The sequence below is a fragment of the Pararge aegeria genome, chromosome 19 (genome assembly GCF_905163445.1).
Source record: "Pararge aegeria chromosome 19, ilParAegt1.1, whole genome shotgun sequence".
NCBI classification, from domain to species: domain Eukaryota; kingdom Metazoa; phylum Arthropoda; class Insecta; order Lepidoptera; family Nymphalidae; genus Pararge; species Pararge aegeria.
Genome location: NC_053198.1, coordinates 13333222 through 13356407, shown reverse-complemented (window position 1 = coordinate 13356407; position 23186 = coordinate 13333222). Strand labels below are relative to the sequence as shown.

The following is a 23186-nucleotide window of genomic DNA, read 5'->3' as shown; positions in this document are numbered from 1 at the left end:
TATAGTCTACATTTTATCTCGAAAAAAAATAAGCTTCCTACTTATATTATAAATGCGAAAGTTTGTGAGTATGGATGTATGGATGGATGGATGTATGGATGGATGGATAGACATGTTTAAAGTAATTATTATTTTCTACAAAAAAGTCCGGGAGGTTAAATGTCCAACTGTTAAGACACAATAACCGCTTTTAGTTTTAATTTGTCAATCAAAACACGGGAACAATCTTAAGATGGTTACGTTCCTATCAGATCCTTATCCTAATAAATAGTTTTTTAGTTCAAATTGATTTTGCACCTGCAAATTCCTCTTTAAATGATTCAAATTTGACCTATCGTTTAGACGTTACGACGGGTATAGAAATGCTAAAAGATATTCAATCCGATAACAACCGATTGATGCAGACGAAGTTGCGCGGGTAAGCTAGTAATAAATAAAGCTAATGCGGATGTAAAAAAAAAATCTTAAAACTGAAAGTTTTTGTTGTCGCACCAGTGCACGCAAGACCTTGACAAACGGATTTTTGAAGTCCTCATTTATAGTGCAAGGGATGGTATTGGTGCTGCGTCTAAGCCTGTCCCAGAAGGAAGCCGTCCTTGTTCTGAGAATGGCAAAGAAATCGGTTGAAAAGAAACCGCGCTGCAGCAAACATTGATTTAGCACTACAGAAACGAAGCAGCATCATTAGGGTCCGAAAAGCGTTATTACATTGTATCCTTAGCGTGTTATAGCTTCGCTTGGTAAACCTTGCTGAGACGTGTAAAAAAATTGGCAAAATGCTTTAAACAAGGTCACCTTCACGTCATCAGTGCAGCGAGCGAATCTTATATGTCATAAGATATCATAATGTACAAATATTAAATCTAAAGAAGCATATCTATTTTTTCACACGAACTAAGTCAAAATAATTGTTTACTTATGACAAACCTATTGAAGATGAAAGACTGGTACGTGCATAGTACCTACGCTACGCGACGCGTACCTTTACAAGAGACTAAATAAGTTACAGGAGTCACTCGATTTTAATCTTGCATGTCATGTTGCTAGAGGCTGGGTATCTGACTTTTTTCACTATGGCAGTTTACTGAAAAATAAATAAACCACTGCCATAGCAATATCGTTATTAATTTGCATTTACACGTTGTATATAAGCTGATTTTTTTGTATGCTGTTCACTAGCAAATTTGGTATTTACAATATTTGTTTTTATATTTTTTGGTTTTTCACTTAATTTATATCTGGGCCACACATCGCCATATAGCCCCAAAGTAAGCGTAGCTTCTGTTATGGGTGCTAAAATGACTGATACATATATTTTTATGAATTTTACATAAATACTTATAAAATACATATAAACACCCAGACACTGAAAAACATTTCAGTTCATCACACAAAAAAATTCCAGTTGTGGGAATCGAACACACGGCCTTTGACTCAGAAAGCATGGTCGCTGCTCACTGCGTCAATCGGCCGTCAAACAAAGATAGTATTATGTATCAAAATTATACAATTATAGTCTGGTCAACGTTTAATTGCACGGATGATTTATATGTATATCCATTCATATAAATCATGATAGGCCAAACCATCTTCAGCTACTAAGGCTTATATTTCGTGTACAATTTCATTTGGTTCAAAGCCTTCAAACTTAATGATTAAGTGTGACGCTGTCTCTATAAATTACGAGATATAACTCATTTATCTCCGTTCGGGACACAATGTAATCATGATACAACTAAACTGCGAGTTTAATCTGTTACCAGATAAGACGTGACGTTTCCGCCCTTGTGTATTAAATGAATTTTTGACGACCTCCCCGGTGCATCTGTGGCTTTAAGTTGGAGGTCTTGGTTTCGATTCCCGGCAGGGGAATTTATTATTTGCGAATTTTCTCGGGTCTGGTCTGGTGGGCTTCGACCGTGGCTGGTTATCAACAAAGACGTGCCGCTAAGAGATTTAGCGTTCCGGTACGAAGTGGCGTATGGATTAAATATAACTGCCGTACTTTCTAACACGGTAGCCTGCTATCCTCTAAGACTGCATTATCACTGGTGAGATTGCAGTCATGCGCTGACTTGTAGTAAAAAAAAACAATTAAAATATTAATTCAATCTTTTGGACCAATTGGCATTAAACTGAAAACAGTGCGCCAACAAGTCCTTACCCAATGGCTGAATCGTAGTAGTTTGATAAAATTTAGTTGAAAGTTATCTTGGGACTATTACGAAAACTGTTTGTTTGTCTTTGCTTTTGAAGTCTAAATATATCTAAAGACAAAACTGTCAATGCTAATAGTAGATAATTTATAACAAAGATGTTTTATATCGAAATTAACTTTATTTTCTTTAGTACTAAATGAAATCTATTCATCTGTAAAAATAACGCCAATTAATAATACGTTTACTCGGATGGTGTATTTTTTCTACATCTTTTGAGTTAGAAGCCAAAGTATATTATATATTTTAATGAAGAACATGGAACGTATCCGAAAATATGTATCTACTTTTAGAGTAAAAAAAAATAATTGTTTTATAAATATAACCTAAAATAAACTATTTAAAACTAAACAAAATCTAAAACGTCCTCGAAACCACCGCAGCGAGACGCAGTTCCTAAGATGCTGGCAGCATTGCCCCTTTGGATGGCCAAACTAATTCGTTGGCCAAGGTAACTGCCCGCTCTAGGATCACCGGTAGACTCGATAACCCTTTTCGATAATTCTTTGAAAAGGGCTCTTGCCACCTGACCCCACGGTCCCTAAGTCTCTACTCCAAAAGTCACAAAAATCAGTAATTATAATCATAAAATCAGTTTATAAATCGTGAAGTGTTAACGTTATAAACATGAAAAAATACAATCGAATAGGGGGAATAGGGGGAAGTCACCCCCTTTTTTTGGTTAAAAATAAATTATTTTGTTTAAGCTATTAAAGTTAGGCATCATCGTCATCATCATCATCAACTCATTACCGGCCCAATACAGAGCACGGGTCTCCTTTCAGAATGAGACGGGTTTAAGCCACAGCGCTGTAGACTACCACGCTGGCCAAGTTTAGATTAAAAACGCACATAACTCCGAAAAGTCAGTGGTGCATTGCCTGGGCTCGAACTCCGTCCCCAAGAGAGGAAAGCCGAAGCCTTACCCACTACGCTATCACCGCTATATTTTAAAACTAGTACTCAACCAATATACCGCAGAAAACTGATGGGTTGTATCTTTACACTATTTATATAAGTACTCAACCAAAATACCGCATAAAACTTTGCCAGCAACTCGAAGTTAGCAACTCTATAACTTCGATATGCCAATGTGGAAACTTTTCAGACTGAAAGTTTGCTGCAATGGAGCGGGCTGGTGTTCGCACAGTCATACAACTTAGATACTCACAATATGCTCCGACTTTACACGTTTCCCTTTAGCCAGGCATATGGATATGTCGGCGCCTCTGACGCTATCGCTTCTAAAAATAAATTACTTTAGCAAAACTGTCGTTTTCCTCATCATTATCATCAGTCTCCATTTTGACAGTAATTAAAACCTGTTACTGCAAATAGTTATTTTATTGCACTTTAAAACGGTATCCCAATAAAATGGGAGCTCTGCTCTGTTCGGCTTCTCGTGACGGAATGAATTTAGAGGCACTGAACACTCGACATTTATAAAGAAACCCCAGGTGATTCAGATAACCAATCTATTGTTTACATACGTTGTACTTAAATTAATTTATGATCTTTAATTACAAGCAACCAATTTTTAATTCAATTTTTATTTTAGTTTAGGATAATCAATTTAGCGACTTCATATGTCGTTGCGCCGATAGATACAATGTTGGTAATTTAGGTAACACTTAATAGACAGATAGTCAATGAAAATCACATCATCATCCGCGGCCTAGTAACGTCCCTGCTCGGCACAGGCCTCGTCTTTCATGGGAAAGTTTTATAGCATAGACCCACCACGCTGCTCCTAGGCGGGTTTGGTGGGCTTGAACGACTATTACCACAATTAGGTAATAATAAAAGGGGCTGAAGGCTTTAAGTGCTCTCCGAGGCATGAGGGCTCACACCGCCAACTTCCTTAACATCTATACTTATAATAAATCTGTAACTGGGAAACTTCTGTAGATTTAATATGTTTTGAAAATATTGACCAGGGGATGCTTTATAATCGTTACTGAGTCCAAAACAGATTTTAATTGAATTTTTGTTTGTCTGTCTGGTTGTCTGTATGTTTTTTAAGATAGGCATAGTAGAAATTATTATCAAGCTTTTGAATTTTTTTGGTTGTTTTTTGGATTGGTAGTATCAATTAAGGCTGTATAACATCACGGTACGAACAATGGCTACCATCATTAATGAGAAATGTTGCAAAAACTGCAAAAAATATCCTTTTTGGGAGATTCCGATGCGTGCGATGCGATGAACGGTAAACGTTACGCCAAACGACGGAAATTATAAATAATAATAAATATATCAGAATTGTTTCTTTAAAGTTATATAAAACAGCCCGCGATAACATACGACTACTTTTTGAAGTTGACTCATTCGCGGGCGAAGTCGCGCGGGTCCGCTAGTACATAATATAATGGAGTGGTATCCTAGAGACAGTAAGAGTAGAAGGGGAGTAACGTGGTGAAGGAAAACCCATAATCCCGTACCGTAATGGCTATCATCATATCGACCTATTACCGGCCCACTACTCACGGGTCTCTTCCCACAATGAGAAGGGTTTAAGGCCGTAGTCCACAACGCTGGCCCAGTGCGGATTGATGGACTCCACATACCTTTAAGAACATTATATAGAACTCTCAGGCATGCAGGTTTCCTCACGATGTTTTCCTTCACTGTCTAATCAAGTGATATTTGATATTTGATAACTACGTGCGTGCTGGGATTTCAACTCGGCCCCCCGAAAGTAAAGTCGAGCTCCTACCCACTGCGCTATCACAGCTTTCGTAAAGATTATAATTAATAATAATAAAAGTTTGCTTAAAAGTAGGTACAATGTTTTTTCTAAAATTACCCTGGACCCCCTAACTAGGATATGTTGTTGATTATGTGTTTAAGTGTGTGTGTTTATGTGTGTGTTAGATCATGCGTGTGTTTGTGTTTGAGTATGTGTGCGTGCATGTGTGTGAGTGAGTGTGTGCGTGTGTAGGTGTATGTGTGTCTCTACCATATTTTTATATATTCAAATTAATATTCAATAAAATATGATACATATTTAGTTTAATTTACCCTAACGAACGAATTATATTTTCGGTATCTTGATAATTTAGATGACTCAGCATATTCTTCAGTTTATTTGTAACATTGTAATTATTTGAATGTGTTATTTTTAATTTAATAAGATAAAATAAATAAAAAGCTTATCAGATTATACTTAAGTTACCTAAACGTTTAAATGACAATACAAAGTGCAAGAAAATTGTGGTGAATGTAACATAAGCCGTGCAATGACACGAACCGACGCGTCACTTAGTGTTAGCCTAACCCAGATTCAAGCCATTATCTCGTTTTCAGCCATCTGCATTAGACACCGCATGAAAGCACTATTGCCCTATTATGAATTACTAGCGGTTACTCGCGACTTCGAGCGTATGCGATATCTTATAATCACATTTTTCCCATACAAACCTTTAACCGCTATTCTACACAATATACCAGATCTACCGCGACGCATCGCCCGCCTGCGCTTTTACCAATGTTTTCAGCACAACATAAAAGTGTCATAAGTAGCGATGAGGCTGGTGGAAGATTTCGGCACCCTACCGACAAAGACGTATAGCTAAGCGATTTCGAGTTCCGGTACGATATCGCGTAGAAACCGATTAGAAGTATGGTTAACACATAACTGTCGCTAACAGGTTAGCCCGCTGTATCTTCAACTCTACCACCAGGTGAGATTGCAGACAAGGGCTAACTTGTAGTGGAATAAATTAATTAAAAAAAACTAACCAGCCTAACACATGTGACAAGATTTATCCCATACGAACTTTCATCCGCTATTCCACACAATAAACCACATCCCACCGCGCCGTATCGCCCGCCTCGGTCTCTGAAAAGTTAGAAACCTATCTATCCATCGTGGCTTCCTTCTTCAATCATCCCAATAAACAACTAACTCAAACGAAACAACAGCCAGTACAATCAAGCTGTAATCCTTTGATCAAATTCGGGATTGCCTTGATCTTAATGCAATTACATAAAACGGGTAACCCGGATACGAATTTTAATTGAAACACGATGCCTCTTATTAAATTGTGGAGATCATTGTTTGATATTGCGTTTAGGGAACTATCTATATATATAAAAATGTTATGTTGGTCATTACTCTGTGACTGCCTCTATTTTGGAAATTATACTTCTTTTGGCACATTGGGAAAAAATGGTGAGAGCAAATTTTACGATGCGCGCGCACACTGTCACAAAAAACCGACACCATGAAGTTAGCTATAGTCAACATTTTAGTTTTTCTAAAAAAGGTTTGACAGTTGACTTTCAATAATTCAAACAATACCTTTTTTCTTTTGTCAGTGTAGTTTTTTATACAAACGTAGGATAAGGCGAAAGATAATATTTTTGTTACACCAAAGAAGTATAACTTCTAACGCGTGTACATAAGTACGCACACGGTTTTTTATTTCTATTTATTATTTATTTGTAAAGGGCATAGCTTATTAGTAAACAATATATTATAATCATCATTCTAACAAGAAGAAATAACAATGAAATACAACGCAATATTTTATCTGCTCTTAAGTCTTTAGCGAGTAGACAATGGGTACCGACGACACTGACAAGTAATACAATCCGCTTTGCGCCCCGCCCGTCCGTCCGTCGCATCACGTTAGCATTAACACAAAAACACTACTTATGTGGCTTTTATCACGTATCACAAACATTGCCACAAGATTTGAAACAGGCGGTCGCTTCTTTTATTTTACTTGCTATGTAGTTAGTTACGTGTTGGGAAGCTGAAGTGGCAATAGGTGGGGGTACATAGCTCGGAGAACCAATGGACTTTAGGGCAACCCCAACAACACATACACAAATAGAAAACACAGCGTCTTCGCCGGCGACGACGAGGGCCCCGATTTCTGACGTCATCCAGACGTGGACTCTTACCACGATCACGGGCGTTCGAACTGAAAAATGATTAGTCCAAAAGTCCACCAACACTCCGATTAACGTCGCACCGAGCCGAGGTCCGAGTCCTCGCAGGAGGCACCCTCGGGTCGACGTCTCTCAGCTTCCCCCCCGTTGTCATCGAGCCCTGGGGCTGTTCTCATGGCTAGCTTTCGCGCTCGCCCCACTCCCTCGGTGACGATCGGCAAGTGTCAATCCGAAAAAGTAAGGACGTTGGGGCCCAAGGTGCTCGAAACGCAGCATTGGTAGACCCCCGACGAGGTAGACGGATAACATCAAATGGGTCGTAGGGAGCTGCTGGACCCAAGCGGCACTAGACCGCAGTATTTGAAACTCCCTACAAAAGATCTCGGTATAATAGTGGACGTCCATTACTTTATACGACAATGATGATGATGAAGATGATGATGATTAAAGTTATATATATGTATTGTTGCAACTTGATATAAAACCAGCTATACCTAACCTATTTACCTGACATACTGCATACACGTTTGATTTGGATGACAATGCATGTTGGCTCAGTGACATGACCCTAAAGCTAATATGACCGAATTTTATTGTCTATGCACCCCGAATTTTCTTCTCTATGACATGAGTATCAAATGAAAGACTGAGAAGTATATTAAAAATTAAATCACGTCACTCTAAATTAGTAGTTAACACAATAGCATAAATTAGTACATCAAGAAAATTAAAGGTATGACTGTCCAGTGGAGTTGGTCGGATAGTAGTAGTAGAATTCTTTGTGGCGGAGTTCATCCGGGGAAGTACTTGCACCATTCCTATTTCTGCCACCAAGCAGCATTGCTGGATTCCGGTCTGAAGGTCGTGGTTACCGGTGTATTTACAGGCAAATACCTAAACCTACCTTCCTAAATACTTAGAGCACCTCAGCGCGGCTAGCATGGGCCTAAACATTTATCTTCTCGCACAGCTTTATAAACTCTCAGAGCATTGGCGCACAAGTGGAAATAATATCCAAATAATATATGGGTAGTAATAAAAGGGCGTAATCTTCTCCTAGTCTTTGTTCCCGTGCTTTACCAGTTGGTCACGTTAATTATATTCCTGGCCAGGGGATATAATCGCCCTACAGGCTGATGGACACAGCGCAGTACTTTCAAGGACCTGTTCCATTTCTGCCCTACGAAGTGTTACTCTCTTCATAGGCCATGGTTTTCCACTAACCAATCCTAGTCCATCTGGTTGGTCCGTCAATTCATCATCATCCTAACTTAACGACCCACAGGACACGGGTCTCCTGCCACAAAGAGAATTAGGTTAAGGTCGTTGTCCACCACGTTTACCAAGGATTGATGGACTCGACACACCTTTGAGCACACTATGCAGAACTCTCAGGCATGCAGGTTTTCTCACAATGGTTTCCTTCACCGTTGCAGCAAGTGATATTTCAATTGCTTAAAACGCACTTAACTTATAATAGCCCGAATTCGGCCCCCAAAAGTGAACTCCTATCCTACCCACTGGCCACTGGGCTATGATCGCTACTACACTACTCTGGCTATTAATAACTACTATGAAAAAAAAACGAAAAATTTCAACGACTTTTTATCATAAGATATCAATAGTTATTTTATGAGCTTGATTTAAAAAATAAAAATATACATTATATTCAGTGATTTTGCGCCCCGGGTTTAATTCTTTTTGCATTTAAAGCAAATGCGGTATTACATGTTGCATTGCTTAAACCTCGCCACTCTGCCTCAATACAAACTCTTTCCGTTTGACTGGATACAAAAGCGAGCAGTTTGACTTACGAACCGTCCCAAATTGACTTGCAAATTGGAGTCTTTAGAGCACCGAAAAGACGTCGGCTCTCTTTGTGTGTTCTATCGATAATCTATAGGGGATTTCAAAGAGTTGTTTTCATAAATACCACAGTCCATTTACTGTGAGCTTATATCACTGCTCACAATTCAATATTCCTACTATTCTTATATGACTTCAGATAATTTCTGCCGATCACATCCATATTTTGTATCAGCTACCGTAATTGTGTTTTCTCAAATGGGGAATACACAAACGCCATCGAATATGAGTCTCTTCTGATGCTTCAGACGTTCATAGGCGTCAATTACATGTATCATATAGGCCACGCGAAGACCTATTTTGGCGTTGAATAAAAATTATAAATAATGTAAATAAAAAAAAGAATACCGAAAAGCGGGACTTGTATATATGAAATATCCTTCTCGGTAGTTTTTAAGTTTTTAACAAAATAAGAAATACCAACTTTTTTCTTATCTTAATCTGTTAATAAAAATAGCCTTTATACTTTGTTACGTTTTTGTAGACAGAATTCAGAATCAAATGAGGCATCGTTCATATTTTAAAGAGCTTGAACAAGAATTCACTCGAACTTGTGTATATAAAATTAACAAACAAACAAACAGATAATCTTCTCATCTATTCTCTAAATTTATGATTATATGTGATTCAGATCTTCTTATCTATTCTCTAAATGTATGATTATATTATGTCATCCAAATGGTCACATTTTATCATAAATTTAGTAATATTAGTGTGGATACTTTAATCATAAAATGGAAACAAACTTATTCTAAATCTATAATTTCTTCAATCCTTAAACTCCACACCAAACAGATTTTCTGCAATGTACCCTCTACGCACGTTTCGCTCCGAAACTGGAGCATCCTCAGGAGATGTTGACTTTACAATGAATAATTGTAAAGTATAGCAAATTAAGCTTAATTTTCATAATATATCATGGATTTCCGCAAATGCCTGCTTCTATTCAATATTTAAACTTTTTGTTTGCATTTTAGGATTAAAGTAACCACACTACTTAGGCAAATAACTGAACGCTTTACCGTGTACAGTAAATGAACTTTAAACAAAGCATCAATCAACCGCGTGTCGTAATGCTTTCCAGCACCATCAATCATAACAGTTTCTATCACCATCACGACACCTAATACGCGATATTTTAAACACTTCCACACCTCACAGCGCCACCCGAGGCGAATCGTTCGGCTGTTAAGAATTACGGGTTGTGTACTAATGAGACCACCTCTATGGTAGAGAGACTAGTTATTATGAGCCTTTCACTGTGTAGCATAAACTATTTGCACAGAGATTTACTGAATACTAGTTTAGTGCTTAAAGGTGGCTTTGATACCCACACGGATGAGGGATTTAGGGAGGAAACACACTTATCCGCATAGTAGCGCATTATTCGACTTAACTTGCATCTTTGTGCGATCTTTTAAGATTTAACTTAAAAACTTAAGCCGGACTTACGTTTCATTCAGCTGTGATCACTTACCAACAGGTATGCCTGCAGTCAAGGGTTTACTTGTAGCGGGATGATAAAATAAAAAAAAAATATCTTAGTTTGCTTGATTCAAAAACAACGACTAAAAGAGAAAATTAAGTTAGGTAAAAATGAAGTCTTTTTAGGCATTTTAGAAATACCAAGCTATTCGGATGCAGGTTGGTGGGCTTAAAAAAATATTTCAAATCTCCTGGGAATATTACCCGCGAAGTTTTTCCGGATAAATAAGTTTTTGGAAGCCATATACGGGCCATATTTTTATTTTTACTAACAAATCAACAAACTCACACACTTTCGCATACATCTATGCATTTTCCTAAAAATGTCAGATACCTTTAAGTGTCAAAAACAGCACTAATTGGATCGCTATACGTAACAACTCATCCAGTAGGGCTAGGATGCGCGCCACGAGAGAGTTATGTCTACTCATTGCCTCGTCAACCTCTATAGAAAAAATACGAGTAACGGCTAGAGATAACTATCTCGTGGTGCGTATGCTAGCCCTGCAGGTGTCTACAACAATGTACCTATACGCCAATCAATCTTATACGTTGTCCGAGCGATTAGTGACGCGCCACTTGTTATAGAGTATCGAGACACCAGACACCGGTTCCCATTGCGGTTGTCGACAAAATGCGGTGTCGACGTCGATTTGGCGCGGGGCACATCTTAAATGTTTGATTGTAATTAAATTTACATTTGGCTGAGTTTGTAACGGGTTGGTGTGTTGTAACGACGTTTTTGTGTGTTCACATTAAATTGAATGACACTAGTTGATACGGACAGTTTATGAACTATTACTTTTAATAATATCATCTAACATAGATAAGGATTTTTTTTGTATTCCACTACAAGTTAGCCCTAGACTGCAATCTCATCTATAATGCTGTAAGTAAGTGATGATACAGTCTAATCAGGAAATATGGCAGCTATATTATACCTATAATCCTAATCGGTTTCTACGCGACATAGTACCGGAAAGCTAAATCGCTTAGCAGCACGTTTTAGTCGTTAGGATGGTATCTATCCAGGGCCGAATCCTAAAACCGAACCAGACCAGAGAAAATTCAGAAATTATGAATTCTCAAACTGCCCCTGACCGCCCACATAAAACCACAGCACTCACATCTCTAAATTAAATCGCTAAAAACTTTAACTCAAAAATCGAACTTAGAACTTTTTAATCCGTAGCATGCTAACCACTAGATAACCGAAGCGTAGCCAATAAACATCAATATAAAACCCGTCCACGTACATGTTAGGTCAAGTCATTAAAGCCATTAAGCCCGGAACATCCTAACATCCACACTTGACGATATACCGACACAGGCGACACCGCTACACTGACCACCCACGGATCTTAAGTTTCCATTGCATTATTGGACGTGCCGTGGGGAAATAATTCTTACTAAATACTAATATTATTGACAGTGAAGTGGTGATAGTCTTTGGTGGTGGGCAGAAGCTCGACTTCCCTTTCGGGAGGGCGAGTTCGAATTCCAGCACCTCTAACTTTTCTAAGTTATGTGCTTTTTGAGTAATTAAAATATGACTTGCTTCAACGGTGAAGGAAAACATCGTGAGAAAACCTGCATCCCTGAGGGTTCTACATAATGTTCTCAACGGTGTGTGGAGTCCAACAACCCTAAACCCTTCTTATTGCACTAGACCCTTGCCCTGTAGTTGGCGGGTAACGATGATAAATGATGATGCTACGAAGAAATATATATATAAACTAGCTGTTGCCCGCGATTTCGTCTGCGTTTAATTTTGTTTTTTGATGTGGCATTCAATTTAGTTGTAGTTCTAGAAAAAATTAAAGTATCCAGTAACCCTAAGCCTTAAATGAGGGGTTTGCTGCTGTCCGCTGAGAAGTTCTGTCTTCTATCTCCAACCACATTTACAAAGTTTGGGCACAATTAAACACATATTATAACCTCTATAGTACAAAAATAATTATTTAAAACGTTTATAATTTGTCGGAGTTATGGTGTAAAATCGTCAAACACTTGACCCCTCTCCCAAAGGAACCGAGCTTAATGTCGGGATAAAAAGTATCCTTTATTACTTTCAACACTTCCAAGAATATATGTACAAAGTTTCATGAGGATCGGTTCAGTAGTTTTTGCGTGACGGCGTAATAAACAAACTTACATTGACATTTATAATATTAGTAGGGATAAGGATATTAATACCATCAGTTTAATCAATTTTATTCACTCTTGATTCTAAGTAAGTATTTAGTAAATATGCTAATTTAAAGTATTGTTTTAAAGTATATTACTTTGTTAGATGAAATAGTATGGAAGAAGCCTTAGCCCGTGGGCGGTCGGTCATCGCTTCTGTATCAATGCATCTTGTATACAGGAGAATTACTATCTTGCATTTTGGGGATGGGCAGAGGAAAATTCTTATTCCGGGTTTTTTTACGATATAACGTAAACTTAAATAAATAAACAAACCTTTTCGTAGCTTATAGTATTCTACAAGTTGAACCCTTTCATTTGATATACATTTGTGGGTTTTTTAGATCGATCATAGCTAAGAACACTCTCGACTAATTCACAACAAATAAAAAAAAAAAATACGGTTCGGTAAAAAAAAACTAAATCAAAATCAGTTTATCCGTTCGACACACCGACACACACACATACAGTCACGTTAAACTAAGACGAATATAGGGAATCCTTTTTTTAATTCTGTTAAATTGTTATGGGAGAGTTATCGTGTGAACGCTTCCTTAATATACATACGGCGTTGTGAAATGGACACTGTAATAAAAAAGCAGTTAACAGCTCGTTCGCGATTGAGTGATACAGCCCTCAAGGGACGTTTCCTTGAAACGTTATGCAATGGAATAAAATGGTTACTTTGATAAGTCACTTTATTGTTACTTTTACGTACAAGTATTTTTAATACTAGCTTACACACCCAGGCTTCGCATGGTCATAATATCTTCAATAAAATTAAGTGGCTTAGGTAAATACATATATAGATACCCACAAATAAGCCGCCTAAAAATGTGAAACTGCTCTATTCGTCCAAACCTAAAGGCTGAAGGAAAAATCATTGTCATCTACCATAAAATAGAGAGTACATACTAACCTTTATTTGAGAGAAATAACTAATGTTTCTAATGTTAGTATTTTATCTATAGAAAATAATAAAGATTACCAATTAAATGATGAAAAAATCGCTTATAAAACACTACATTTACTTACTACATTTAAAATAACAACGCCATTCCTAATAAAATGTAGTATAAGCGTATACGACGCATTTCGAATTTATAAGATAACTTATTTTGAAAGATAGGTAAGATAACAAACTTTATTCATTCGTACAAAGAACTCAATTTTCTATACACAATAAGGTGCGAGTATAATCTTTTAGCTAAGTTGATGTCAACTCCGAAAACTTGTCGATAAAAGTAATAAGATAAATCAAGCCTACGTAGTCTGCTGTCTGTGTGTGTGAATAGTCATAATTTATATATTTTCCCAAATATTTGGTTTTTAAGATTTTAGACTCAAATATAAGGCCGCCTGTACACTAGGTGTGATGTTTTGTAGCTAAGATGTTATTCTCAATTACATTTTTATCGTAACTCACCATCAACTGTGCCTCAAATTGTGCTCAATTGTGCATCAAAGGTTGCCTGGCAGAGATCGCTATTTAGCGATAAGGCCGCCTTTTGTATTCTACTTTTGTATTTCTTTTGTTTTTTTATTTTCCTAACTTCATTGTGGTGTACAAATAAAGAGTTAAATAAATAAATAATAAATAAATTGTGACGTCAAAATTGAATGTTCTTGTGGAACATCAGAATTTACGACGCACGTTGGTGTCTAGACTCCTTATAGTAATGTTTTTCTTAGGCCACCACCCTCAAAAAAATCCTTATGCCTTGCTATTTACAAAGCAAATTGAGCCCTTTGAGATGTCCTTTAAATTGTCCTGTAAATTATTAATTTTATATCTACCATAGAGAGCGGTGATAGCGCATTGGGTAGGAGCTCGACTTCACTTTCGGGGAGCTGAGTTCGAATGCCAGCACGCACCTCTAACTTTTCTAATTTTTGTGCGTTTCAAGTAACTAAAATATCACTTTCTTCAACGGTGAAGGAAAACATCGTGAGGAAACCTGCAAGCCTAAAAATTCCAAATAATGTTCTCAAAGGTGTGTGTAGTACACCAATCCGCACTGGGCCAGCGTGGTGGACTACGGCCTTAACCCCTTCTCATTGTGGGAGGAGGCCCGTGCTTTGTAGTGGGCCGGTAATGGGTTGATGTGATGATGATGATGATGATGATTATATCAATTATTTTATAATGTTTTATATAATTTTGATATGCCAGCACAAAACTTCATATCAACAACATTAACCTTGAGCCACAAACATGAACTACTTTTCAAGGTTTCTAATACTTTATAAGCGTCAACGCAACGGACTAATGTAAAAGCTCCTTAATACTGTTTAAAATTGATGTCACTAATTTCGAGTATCTTCATCATTCATCAGCATTATCTTAAAAGTCAAGATAATTAATGAAAGTTAAGATTGAATCGGCCAGATTTTTGTATAGAATGTGAACGTTAGCGTACTACAAGAAGATAGTAATATAACATATAGGGAATCCTTTATTATTTGGAAGGGTTTAGGCCATTGTCCACCACTCTGGCCCAGTGCACACTTCGTGGACTCCGCACGATTTTGTAAACTTCACGGAGAACTCAGGCTTGCAGGTTTCCTCACGAAGTTTTCCGTTACCGTTGAAAAAAGTGATACTTTAATTACATGAAATGCACATAATTTAGAAAAAATAGAACGACTTGAAAGACTCAAACTCAGCCCCGAAAGTGAAACCCAAGCCCCTACCTCTATACTATCAGCGCTTAACAAGACTTTTTTTTTTTTTTTTTAAAGTATATAGACAAGTGCTTGACTGCAATCACACCTGATGGTAAATGATGATGCAGCCTAAGATGAAGCGCGCTTGCCTAGAAGATGCCTATTCACTCTTGATTTGAAGGTACCCAGATTATAGGTATCAGGGAAGACGGAAGATGGGAGGGCATTCCAGGCCTTTGCGGTGCGGATCAGAAAGGAAGAAGCAAAACGCTTCGTACGTGTTGATGGTATTTCAACCACGTAACGGTGCAGATTCTTTCGGTGCCTCGCAGTTCGATGGTAGAAAGGAGATGGTTTGACCAAATCGAATAGCTCCTGAGCACACTCTCCGAAATGTATCTTGTAGAAAACAGCCAGACAAGCAACCTTGCGCCGGTGTTCAAGGCTTTGAAGTCTACTGACTACAAGGTCGTTGCCAATGAGTCTCCTAGCACGACGATCCACCGAATCCAAAGCATCGAGCTGGTACTTGGCAGAGCCATCCCATAAATGGCTGCAGTACTCCATGCACGACCGAACCTGAGCTTGGTACAGGGTTAGAAGCTGTTCAGGCGTGAAGTAGCGCTTAACTTTGTTGAGGATGCCAAGTTTTTTGCCAGCAGTTTTAGCTTTGGACTCGATACATTGTCCAAAGTTTAGATTGGACGAAATGCTGATACCTAGGAGCTCAATACTATTCGTGATTGGCACAGATACATTTCGGAAAGTCGGAGTTAGGGGGAACGGACTCCGTTTGGCGGAAAACAAACACGCTTGGGTTTTGGAAGCATTAAACTGTACCAGATTAGTGTCACCCCAATCGGACACCTCGCTTAAGGCCAGATTAACGCGTTCCACCAAGGCCTCTCTGAGCACAAGAGTTTCTTCTCCACTAGCTCGTGGACTGGACATGTATCTAACCGTCACAGTGCTGTCATCTGCATACCCAAAGATGCCGGGTTTTAACAGATCATTTATATGCAGCAGGAAGAGCGTAGCGGAAAGAACCGATCCCTGAGGGACACCAGCGATGGGTCCTCGTCTGACCTAATGGCCATCATTAGGTCAGACGAGGACCCATCGACGACAAGCCGAAAAAATCGTCCACTCAAGAAATCAGCGATCCAGTTGCAAAAACTAATGGGTAACCCGTAGGCTGGAAGCTTGTGCAGAAGACTTTCATGCCAGACACGGTCAAAAGCTTTCGATACATCGAGTGAAACGGCGAGCGCTTCACCGTGCTTATCCATGGCTTCACCCCAGATGTGCGTGGCATACACTAAAAGATCCCCTGTTGACCGATTTCGTCGAAAACCGTACTGACGATCTGACAGGAGTTCGTTGTTTTCTAGGTATGCCAGAAGTCTGTTATTAAGAACACGCTCCAGACTTTTACATAATAAAGAGGTGATAGCAATTGGTCTGTAGTTAGATTGGTCGGCACGGCTACCCTTTTTTGGAACAGGTTGCACGTTGGCAATCTTCCAAGCTTTCGGGACCTGAGTGGTTTTAAGGGAGAGGCGGTATAAACGTGTTAGAATAGGAGACAATTCGGGAGCACAGGTTTTAAGAACCACTGCTGGAATACCGTCTGGACCACTGGCTTTATTCACATCCAGATTGCGGAGCACTTTTAAAACCTCACACTGTCGAATGCGTATCTCTGGCATGACAGAGTCACAAAAAGGTATGGTTGGTGGTGAGGCACTTCCTGAATCTAGCTGTGAATTAGCTGCAAACAGAGATCCTAAGAGGTTAGCTTTATCTGTTGCAGTAAAAGCCAGAGACCCGTCAGGTTTCAAAAGGGGTGGCAGCGAAGGACGGCAAAAATTCGTTTCGATGGACTTCGAAAGGGACCAAAAAGCTTTACTACCACGTGGATAAGAAGCTAATTTTGCCCCGATACGTATGGTGCGACTAAAACGAGCTCTTTTTAGTACCTTCTTGTAGGACTTGGCGGCTGAGTTAAAAGCTCTCTTCTTGGCGGTGATATCCGGAGCTTTTTTTGAACGGGCTTCAGCCCACGCTGCAAACGCTGTATCTTTATGCGCCTCGGCTTGGGCACACTCAGCGTTATACCACCGTGGAACCCTGCCATCGAGACTCACCGCTTATCTAGGCTATCATCGCTTAAATAGGCTATCACCACTGAACTAGGCTACCACCGCTTAACTGGGCTATCACCGCTGAACTAGGCTATTGCCGCTTAACTAGGCTATCACCGACTACACTATCACTGCTTCACAAGGTTATCAACGCTTCAAAAGGCTCTTCACCGCACTTGAATGGTTTATGCTTATTACTTTATATAAGTACGTGTTAACTTTAACCCCCGCACTACTTGTAACTCGATAAAGTATTTCATTTCAATTTACGCAACACGCATATAATAAATACTCTTCAAAGGGATTACAACGGGAACGCTTACCCCAATAAATTGCTGTCAGTTGATTGAGATCGAAAAATAGCTTTTAATTTGGCTTTTCATGAACATGCAATATGATTTCGAAAAGATTTCAACAATCGTTAAAAAGGTATAGTACTCGATATTTCTACCTGATATTAAGTACCTATGGAATAGTAATTTTATAAACTTCACTTCGTCTTACTTTCACATAGGGTTTGAAAGATTAAAAAAAGTTTGCATTTGAGCATTGTAAATGCCTCGATGGTCTAGTTGTTTACAAGTTTAACTAGTGATTGTTAAATTGTAAAATGATGTTGGAAAAGTGCAACTGCTGAGTTCCTTGCCGGCTTTTTGTCAGTAGAATCTGCCCTCCGATCAGGTGGTAGAGTTACTACATCTGACAGACCTGAAAATGCTTATAACTAGACCTACTTAAACAAAGATTTTTTTTTTAATTTTGAAAAATAAAAGTGAAATTATTCTAAACACAACAAAAGGCCCAATGATCCGTAGTCTTACGCTTAATTTAGTCAATCTTCTACAAAAAATTAAATAAAAGAAGTACCCACATATAGAAGCAAGCATATTCTTGCCTTTGAAACACTTTTATATCAGGTAATATCCTCCTAAAATTTTGCGCACTAAGCGTATCTAATATGTTTATAATAACCCAACGATCGTTATTGCTTTTAAATTGAAAGGAATCGTGGTTCGCGTTTGAAGCGGTTTGGGTTGAGACTTTTAAGGATAAGCTGAATATTTATACGATAACAAATACCGTAAACGAAGTAAAAAAAATTGATAGTTTACATGCATATTGCACTTCCCACAGCTGGGCATATCTCATCACTAATACGAAGAATATAGACCACAAAATTATGACTGATATAATTCACATTACTTATTTATAAAACTAGACATAAATGATACATACCCACAAAATATATTTAAAAATAAAACTACTTGAACAGGAGGGAAAAAATGTTTCATTATTTCTGCACACCCTTATAATATTAAAGTAATAAATAAATTTAAAAAAACATGTAAAGACCAATGAGTAATATTTTCTCGTTAAAATTTAACTTGCTAAACGCAATGCTCCGGAATTAAAGCTAAAACAATACGCTTTTTAAACCACTATGCCCACGGCTTTACCATTAAATATTTACACTGAGTAATAAAGGTTTATTTGCTAAATAAATTATAAATCAGCTTTTAATTTGTTGTAATTGCAAATACACCCTAAATAATATTTTCATTTAGCTGAAACGTTTCATTCATATTAAATGATGCTAAATAATTAATTTAATTAATAATTACATTCGTTAATATTTTGATCTACTCATTTATCATAGCAAAAGTACCGCCACGTTTTAATGTATCGAATAGTTGTTAACATTTTACAAAATTGTATAATTAAGTGTTTCATTGGTAATACTTTGGATGCAAACAATTTTAAAGAGAAGTTAGAAATTTAACAACATGAACCAATATTACGACCACCATTTTTCAATCTATCTATTTTCGTGTACTAAGGCATTCAAGACTAGTTTCTTTGTCTATGTGAACTTCTGAACTATGTTCTTAAAATTGTGGGTCCATAAACTGCAGATAATTTTTGATCAATACCCCATAGAGATGATAACTTAACGATTCCTTGGAATACATTATAATGTCTTCTTTATAGGCAATTTTTAATACGTGTACCCCACTCCATAGACAGCACGTACAAATAAATAATTTAGTATATTTAATACTTATCAGAGAGGTTTGCATCATAATTAATTAAATTTATTGTTATGGCTATCTGATTAAAACACAATAAACAATAAATTCCCTTATTTAAAACATATATCACACATGTTTCTAAGGTGCCATGATCAGATAAAGAGACAAATTACGCCAATTAGTATGTCCATACTACGTCCAACGAATTCTAAGTACAGTTAAACATCATGGCAACTTGTGCCGCAAAATGCGTTAGATCTGAGATACACTACTGTACTCGGACAAATATTAATGGAGATATCTAGATACTTACTCACGCAACGGAAACAAGTGGCTTTAAATCAAATAATGGCTTTTTTTATTTGAGTGCGATAACAGACAATCAAATAAATAGTTCCTAAGATTTTTCGCTTCCGTTTACTTTTCTCTGCTATCCCAATTAAATTTTTTCCTTGTAATAGTTTTGCACTCGGGGATTATCTTTTTGAGTATGTGAATGATGAACTGAATTTGAATCGGTTTTTGTACTTACTGCAAAATTGGGTTTACTTCTCTGAAAAAGTTCACCAAATCAGCGATGTTTCCATAGAACGATGAGATTTTTCAAAAATTGATATACGCACTACTATTATTTATCTAGAAAAAAGATCCTGCTCGTCTAAAGCTTCTCGTACTACGAGAAGTTATAAAACGCTACAAAACTGAAAATAATATTTACTGAGTAACGGTTCAAAAGAGCTAGCCTGTTTAAAATACTTTTTAGATAGAGTTGGTCCTAACTGCAACAAAGCTCTGGTGGATTAACTTTAGTCCAAAGATTTAAATTACGTTTTAAAGTTGATTCAATCTTACCCCCTAATTGACTAGTTTTGTTTATTTATTTATATTGTAACGTGTTTGGTTTTATTAAAAAAAACAATTTGCCCTTATTATACTTTACTTACAAGTATTTTGTCTTTCCTTAAATCTACAAATAACTTTCCATTTGCAAGAAGATAGCCATTTGGTGGTGGTTATTACCACCAAGAGAAGGGTTAGCCTCAGGCAAGATCCTAATTAATTGACATAATCAAAACAACAAGTCTGTTTTCAAATTGAAAAAAAGTATGATAGTAAGCTGACCCCAAATATCAGGATAAGAATAAGAAAGAGAAATAATAATCAAAAAATTAAACCATATTCCAGGAAAATACTTTAATTGTTTATTTTGTCTCCAGGCACAAACGAAAAGTGACGCATCTCCTGCCATCCAAATCATCAGCGAACCAGAGCACAGGGTCGCAGAGGCGAGCACCACCCCCCGCTCCACTGTACGAAGATCTGCAGGATATGCCGCGACGACCACCATTACCTCATCGACCTGAAATTGAACCACAACTTGAGGTAAGACTTCTAATACAATTTAAACTTCTATGAAATCACTTTTAAAATAAACACGACTTCCATTGGAAGCTTCCTCTGTATTTGAATCGAGTAGTTGCAGTTTTAGAACGAAATCTTCTATGAAATTGAATTTTTGCTATTCGAACTATCTATCCTCATATCTTTACTTAAACAACAATCCACAAAAATCCAAATCCTAAAGTAACAAAGTCAAAGTCAAAGTGAAAAATATCTTTATTCAAGTAGGCCCATAGGTGCCCATAGGGCCCAACAGAAAACAGTGTTACTATAAACATACAACCAATTTTATTAATTAAATTCCATTATCTTTTTCAGATGGTCGAGACGAAACGGCCAAACTGCCAAGGACGGGTCTTCGTATGCGACACAAGTGGCTCCTGGAGAGGAGGTAACCCATGTGGAGGAGACACTTGCGGTGCTCCTCTATACGAAGAGTTACCACACAGATCCGATGACTCAATTCACAGCGACGATCACTTCGCTGAGGACGAGCTAAGTCTTGTTGGCGAAGCGGTGCCATGTCGAACATGTTCGAGGCCTCCGGCACCACAATCATTGCCCCATCGGCCAAGACAACATCGTCTTGATAGACGACCAAAGTCTCTTGAACGAAGACGAGCTCAACATAGAATGCCACGACACATACATCCTCCAGATCCTTCGGAATTCCACGAAGGAGTACTCTTGGATGCGTTATTACGATTGTATCCTCAGGTTGGAACAGTTGGCGCCAGGCCTCCTGGACCGATGCCTATAGGTGCAGGTGGGGCATGGCCTGGAGGTGAACTACCAGGAATTAACTGTTGGAGAGCTCCAAGGGCGTCTCCCAAGCCTCCAAGCGGAGATTCTTCGTTTGGTTCCGATTCAGGTTACAGTAATAATACATGTGGGACGTGTGGCACAAGAGCATCCTCTCGGCATCGCTTATCAGCAGAAATACCCTTATCATGAACGGGAGGATTTCTTGGACTTGGTGAGCACGCCACTGTGGGCCCTTGTTGAGTGATAAAGTGATTTTTAATTGTAATTCCAAGCATTTACTAGGTTTACTTCTTAACGGCCTACTTTCGCTGATATTCAGTATGGCCTTTTGCCTTTTTCGGTAATAGTGTTTGTGAATTATTATGGAGCTTAGGTATACCTAGTAGTATATTTCTACGAGTCTGTACAAAAGAAATTCTAATTAGCTGGAGTCTTTCCGATTAGAAAAAACGTTTTATGTTTATTTAGCTTCCTTGGTAATGATTTAATATTTTGAATAATTAATTGAACATAGGTGATTTTGTACAAATGTCATGTGACCATAAAGTAGTCATTTTGTCCTAGTAAGTTATATCGAGCTAGTCCTAAAATTATCGCAATTATGTATCAAATTATAATACGCATTTGTTTCATTTAATGTAAAAAGATAAATTGTAAATCATGAAATTTACTAAATTTGTAGATATTGTAAAAATACTGTAGTTAAGTTAGTTATAGTGACTTGAATTTTATCATCATATCACATTGAATTGATCTGCATTACATTATATTTTATGATGATCAGGACAAAACTTCCTTGTATATGCTTAATTTGTTTGATAAAAAATTCATAATTTTACTGGTGCTACAAATTCAAAATTCCTTATGTAATTTTACTAATTCAACGAGAACTCAACCTACAGTATAGTTCCTCCATTTTAAATAAACTTTTCATATTTTTTAAAAAACATTCTTAGTAATAAATACTCGTATTATATCTATTTATTTCAATATAACCTAAAGTTAACACCATTTGCATTAATCTATATAATTTTATTTTATACAATACCAAACTGAAAGATTTTTATCATTAAGAAAAAAAGGCCTATTTCAGGGAATAAGTTTATCCTTCTAAAGAAAAATTGGCCTGAAAAACTTTACGAAAATAACTACACGTAGGACGTTCGTTAAAAGCTTATGCATGAATTAATTTTATAACAACGGATTTTCTTGAAACTCATTAACTGTTTGAAACAATGAATTTAAAATAAAAATAAATAATAAAATCTCAACCCTTTTGATCTTAGTTTTGTACTGACATTTCATTTATAGTCAAGAGTTCTTTACTTCAAAAATAGGAAAATTTACGCCATAAATGTATTTCACGTCATACAATTCTAATGTTATACCAACTACTACCGCGAAGAGTGTGAATTTTATTGAAGCTGTTTAATAGCTATAGAAAGTATAACAATCTTTGCAAGAACTGTATGGTAATTATAGAGCTTCAATAACGTTTTAGATCTTATCGTAGTGCTAGTTCTGTA

General features: G+C 37.4%; 1 protein-coding gene across 1 annotated transcript in view; it reads left to right on the top strand.

Moving 5' to 3' along the window:
- The window catches only part of LOC120631885, a 262285-nt gene extending 239755 nt beyond the window's left edge, over positions 1 to 22530 (top strand). Inside the window, exons 7-8 of the mRNA XM_039901547.1 lie at positions 20712 to 20877; positions 21214 to 22530. Coding sequence (XP_039757481.1) covers positions 20712 to 20877; positions 21214 to 21849 — 802 coding nt within the window. The 3' untranslated portion in view covers positions 21850 to 22530. The remainder of the gene's footprint in view (positions 1 to 20711; positions 20878 to 21213) is intronic.
- The last annotated feature ends 656 nt before the right edge of the window (positions 22531 to 23186 follow it).